Source organism: Myotis davidii, unplaced genomic scaffold (genome assembly GCF_000327345.1).
Source record: "Myotis davidii unplaced genomic scaffold, ASM32734v1 scaffold662, whole genome shotgun sequence".
NCBI classification, from domain to species: domain Eukaryota; kingdom Metazoa; phylum Chordata; class Mammalia; order Chiroptera; family Vespertilionidae; genus Myotis; species Myotis davidii.
The window spans coordinates 637,794-643,225 of NW_006293533.1; the positions used below are offsets into that span (position 1 = coordinate 637,794).

General features: G+C 37.2%; 1 protein-coding gene across 10 annotated transcripts in view; it reads left to right on the forward strand.

Annotated features, from left to right (window-relative positions):
* The window catches only part of PTPN13 (protein tyrosine phosphatase, non-receptor type 13), a 156,016-nt gene that overhangs the window by 140,315 nt on the left and 10,269 nt on the right, over positions 1–5,432 (forward strand). For all 10 annotated transcript variants that reach the window (XM_015566168.1, XM_015566166.1, XM_015566165.1 and 7 more), the window contains 2 exons: positions 2,828–3,165; positions 4,698–4,913. In XM_015566168.1, coding sequence (XP_015421654.1) covers positions 2,828–3,165; positions 4,698–4,913 — 554 coding nt within the window. The remainder of the gene's footprint in view (positions 1–2,827; positions 3,166–4,697; positions 4,914–5,432) is intronic.

Below are 5,432 nucleotides of genomic sequence, written 5' to 3' on the forward strand. Positions count from 1 at the left end.
TAGGAGCCAGCAGTCCAGGATTGTGAGAGGGATGTCCGACTTCCGGTTTAGGCCTGATCCCTGGGAGTCGGACATCCTCTGAGGAGTCCCGGATTGGAGAGGGTGCAGGCTGGGCTGAGGGGACCCCCCCGCCCCGCATGAATTTTGTGCACCGAACCTCTAGTTAGAAAATAATCAGTGATGCTAAATCAGTATTTTTAAGTGTTTTTAACAGTATCAATTGTCTTTGGGTTGAACAATTTCTTAGTTCATATGTCACAACCAACATCTCTTTATCCCACTTATTATAAGTTTAGAGAAATATCTGTGGTACATAATAGCTATATACTAGTATATGCATGTGGCACAATGGTACCACCAGGTTGCATTATTTCAGGTACCAGAAGGAAAAAAAAAACCTTTTTACCCATGTTTGACTCATTATCAAACATTTGATTTTTTAAAAATTATATATAAATATATGTAGGTAGCCAAAATATTAATGTCTAGCATTTCTTATAAAAAGTATCAGCCATATTTGTATATATATTAGCACAATGGATTATACCAGTGGTCGGCAAACTCATTAGTCAACAGAGCCAAATATCAACAGTACAACAAATGAAATTTCTTTTGAGAGCCAAATTTTTTAAACTTAAACCATATAGGTAGGTACATTGTTATTAACTTAATTAGGGTACTCCTAAGGCTTAGGAAGAGCCACAGTCAAGGGGCCAAAGAGCCGCATGTGACTCACAAGCCGTAGTTTGCCAACCACAGGATTATACCATATGACACACTGACCCTATCTTTGCCAGGAAGTCATAAATCCAAGAAGAAATAACTGAACTAATAATGACAAATCATGCAATAAATAATAATACAATTGCATTTTTTCTATCAAGATGGAGAACACAAAATTCATTTTGGGAAATTTCTTTTAAGAAGTGAATCTTAGGCCGAGCTGGTTTGGCTCAGTGAATAGAGTACCGGCCTGAGGACTGAAGGGTTCTGATTCGATTCTGATCGAGGGCACATGCCCAGGTTGCAGGCTTAATCCCCAGTAGGGGGCGTGCAGGAGGCAGCCAATCAATGATTCTCATCATTGATGTTTCTCTCTCTCTCTCCCTCTTCCTTCCTCTCTGAAATCAATAAAAATATTTTTTTTTAAAGAAGTGAATCTTAGCACTTTAAAATGGAATAGATATGGTTTGGCATAAAGTATATGGGAATTATTTCAGGCAAAAAAAAGAGAGAGAGAGGGAGGGAGAGAAAATGGCTATTATCTCAGAGTCAGAGTGGGATAAGTCATGAGCTCAGAGCTGCTGAGTGGGTTTATTTCTAGGACTAAGAGTTACAAGTCAAGGAATAGAAGGGCAATCAATGGAGGGTTTTGAAACCCATTACTAAGAGTCATAATTTGGGAGTCACAGAAATTACCAGTTAAGCTTATAAATATTTGAAGTAGAAATAACTTCTAATGTATAAATACATACAAATTAATTATCTTGGATAAGACAGCTTATATATACTTTTCACTGTGGCAGCCTGTTTTGAAAGTTTATATTTTGACTATATGAAATTATAGTCAGACAAAGACAAGAGTCTGTATGCCTAGAGAATAAAGTGAGCTCCCTTTATATTGTGTTTATTATTTTGGCTGCTTATTTAAAAGAATATAGCTTAATTACATGAGCGAGAGTTAATTTTGCCTATTATATAGGTGTCCCAGAAAATGTATACATACTTTGAATGATTACAAAATCAGTGTTTATTAACATTCAGTTCATTTCAAAATGTAAAAGAATCTACAGAAATGAATATATTTTTTTTTTACAATGCCTGTTTTCAAACTGATGACCATTGGGGTCCAGACACTGCTGATAATGCGAAGCAGTGGAATTGCAAACATCAAGAATCAAGTCATTCTGTACTTGTGCACCCCAATCCGTCAACTATTGTGGGTTTTGTACCGTAAACTTTATCTTTTATATATCACCATTAAAAAGTCTAATGGATAAAATGTCTTTGTTCATAGCTTAATCAGGCTTCACCTATTATTTCAAATCAATTAAACCTGAAAAGGAGTGAAAATTAAGTGAGTTATCAGCTCTTAAAGTTTGTATACATTGTTGGGGGATACTCTGTGTCCCCAAAAAAGTATATACACACTTTGAATAATTATAAAGGCAGTGTTTGTACTTCAACTGTGTTTTCAAACTTCCAGTAGCCTTTTAGGATGCATTTCCTTTGTTCAGAGCTTACTCTGGCTGAAAAGAAAGAAAATCAACTGAGCTATCAGCCTTTGAAGTGTGTATACATGTTTTTGGGACACCCTATATATGTAATAAGTACTTTAGTAGTTTCACAGTGATACTAATTTTTGTCTTATGAAATAATTTTTCAGCACTGTCATTCATTATTATTGTCATCATTAAAAATAAGGATGGAAAAGAAGTACCAAAGTTGTATTTGTTTCTCTAGTTAGTTAAGAACTTCTAAATGCATTCATTAATTTATTAATTTTAATATCTTCAGCCAGATCTATGTAAATAATATCATGTTGCACATTAAGATGGCAACTTGTAGCATACTCCAGATCTATGTAAATAATATGTTGCACATTAAGATGGCAACTTGTAGCATACATGGACAATTGTAGCATAAATGTTTGAATAAATATAAAACGATTTATCCTACAACTTGAAAATATACCTTTATGAAATGTTTGTGATTTTGTCTATGGTTATGAGGAATTTGTCATCATCTTTGACTCACCCTGTTTATAAAGCTCTTGTTTAAAAATGCATGAGATAGATGGCTCTGTCTTGTGGTGGTAAATTCACAGATGATGCTACAAGAGTGCCTCTCGGAGATGAAGGTGGATATATCAACGCCAGCTTCATTAAGATACCAGTGGGGAAGGAAGAGTTCGTTTACATTGCCTGCCAAGGACCTCTCCCTACAACTGTTGGCGATTTCTGGCAGATGATTTGGGAACAAAAGTCCACAGTGATAGCCATGATGACCCAAGAGGTAGAAGGGGAAAAAGTCAAATGCCAGCGCTACTGGCCTAACATCCTCGGCAAAACGACAATGGTCAGCAACAGGCTCCGGCTGGCGCTGGTGAAAATGCAGCCGCTGAAGGGCTTTGTAGTAAGAGCAATGACCCTAGAAGATATTCAGGTGAGGAAAATAAATGTTTCCATTTTCTAAGGCTTATCTCCTGGTTGGAATGCAGGCCTGGACCCTTGCCATGATCGTATCAATGTATTTCTCAAAAAAAAAAAAAAAAGCCAGTGATTTCTTGGTTCCCATTTCAATGGAACTAATGCCACCTATTATTTTTTATCTGATATAAGTTTAAATGTGACCCTCTTCTTGAATTCTGCCAGTTTCCTCCAGTACATACTGTGTTAAAATGAAAATGAGAATACTGGGCTTTTAATGTGATCATCCATCTTTGCTTAGTGATAGCACAGAATGGCTCAGAGGCTGTGCACTGGAGACTCGTTTTTTAAAAATCAAACCTTTAAGTAGACTCAATAAAACTGTTTTTTAAAAATCTTTAAGTAGCAGATACTCCTCCATAAAGGCGTCTTGGGTAGTACATGGACAATTGTAGCATAAATGTTTGTCATTCCAGTAATTCCTACTGTGGCCACCTAACCACTGAATAAATTTAGCTTGAATTAGACAATTGGGTAGACCTTAAGTAAAGCTACTGTTTCTTCATCTCCATGCTTTATTTCACTCCTCCCCCCAGGAATACTAGTTAGGAGTGAGTAATGTGTTTCCAATTGGCGTTTTAGCTCTCTTAAAGAAAGTAGTTTTTCTTTCACAGAAACAAAGCATACAAACATATTCACTCAGTTCTGCTGGCAGCGTGTAAATGTAGCCTGAGAATTTCCTTTGTGATTTTTTATTTTTGATTTTACAAAGAATTAAAGTCTATACCTCCTTATTCATTTACAGCAGCTTGCATTACCTATGCAAGCACCGTTGTTCACCATTTCTTAAATATTTAATTAAATACTTGTTTAATTAAATTAAATTTTAAAAATTAAATATTTATTTAACCAACACATGTTTATAGATTTCAGGCTCTGTTATGGAATTAAGGGATTCAGCAATTAGCACAGACAAAAAAGGAACTGACTTCATGGAGCTTACCCTCTAATGAGAGAATACTGGTGCTGTGGGAAAAACCGTGCAGGTGTTGAGTGAGCCACGTGGACATGGCGGGGGGCATTTCAGTCAGGAAGAGGGAGTGCAAAGGCCCTGAGACTGAACTGTGCCTAGTGTTTTTAAAGAACCACAGAGAGATCCGGGGGCTGGAGCAAGGTGGCCAGGAGGAAACGGTTAGGTCTGAGAGGTAGCTGGGCCACATTATGTAGGGTTTTTAAGCCAGTGCAATGACTGGCTTTTATCCGGGGTGAGTTTGAAATGGGGCCATTAAAAAAAAAAGGTTGTTATCAAAACATATTTTCATTTAGGACTTCCAAAAAGCAGTTTTTACCAATATTTAAAATGTGGATCTAGCGTACTCCTTGATAAAGGCCCTCCATGTGTTTGTTTGATGGAGTTTTTTTTGTCCCTCATTTTCCTTTGATTTCATCTGATGGAAAAGCTAATTTTGAAAGGATAAAATAATATTGAGGTAACTACATATGAACAATATAGCATGCCTTTACATTCCTATTCTATTGTAATTTCAGACACGAGAGGTGCGACATATTTCCCATCTGAATTTCACTGCCTGGCCGGACCATGATACACCTTCTCAGCCAGATGACTTGCTCACGTTCATCTCTTATATGAGACACGTTCACAGATCAGGCCCAATCATCACGCACTGCAGCGCTGGCATCGGACGTTCAGGGACTCTGATATGCATAGATGTGGTGCTAGGCTTAATCAGTCAAGATCTTGAGGTGAGGACAAGAATAGGCTGAGTGAGCATTCAACCAGAAATAACAGTGGAATCTAACTTTTTATTTTTTTATCTTTATTATTGAAAGTATTACAGACTCCCCAGGCCTTCCACTAACTATTATCTGTCCGTGGCTAAGCATATATAGCATATAAGTTCATTGGTTAATCTCTTCTCATCCCCTACCCCTCCCTCTGGCATACATCAGTCTGTTCCATGCTTCAATGTCTCTGGATCTATTTTGTCCATCAGTTTATTTTGTTCATTAGATTCCACATATGAGTGAGATAATGTGATGCTTGTCTTTCTCTGACTGGCTTATTTCTTTTCATGATGTTCTTCAGGTCCCTCCATACTGTCTCAAAGGGTAAGAGACCCTTCTTTTTTACTGCTGCATAGAATTCCATGTTGTAAATGTACCACAGCTTTTTTATCCGCTTATCTACTGATGGGCTGTTTCCAGATCTCAGCTACTGTAAATTGTGCTGTTATGAACATAGGGCTACATTCTTTCTGATTG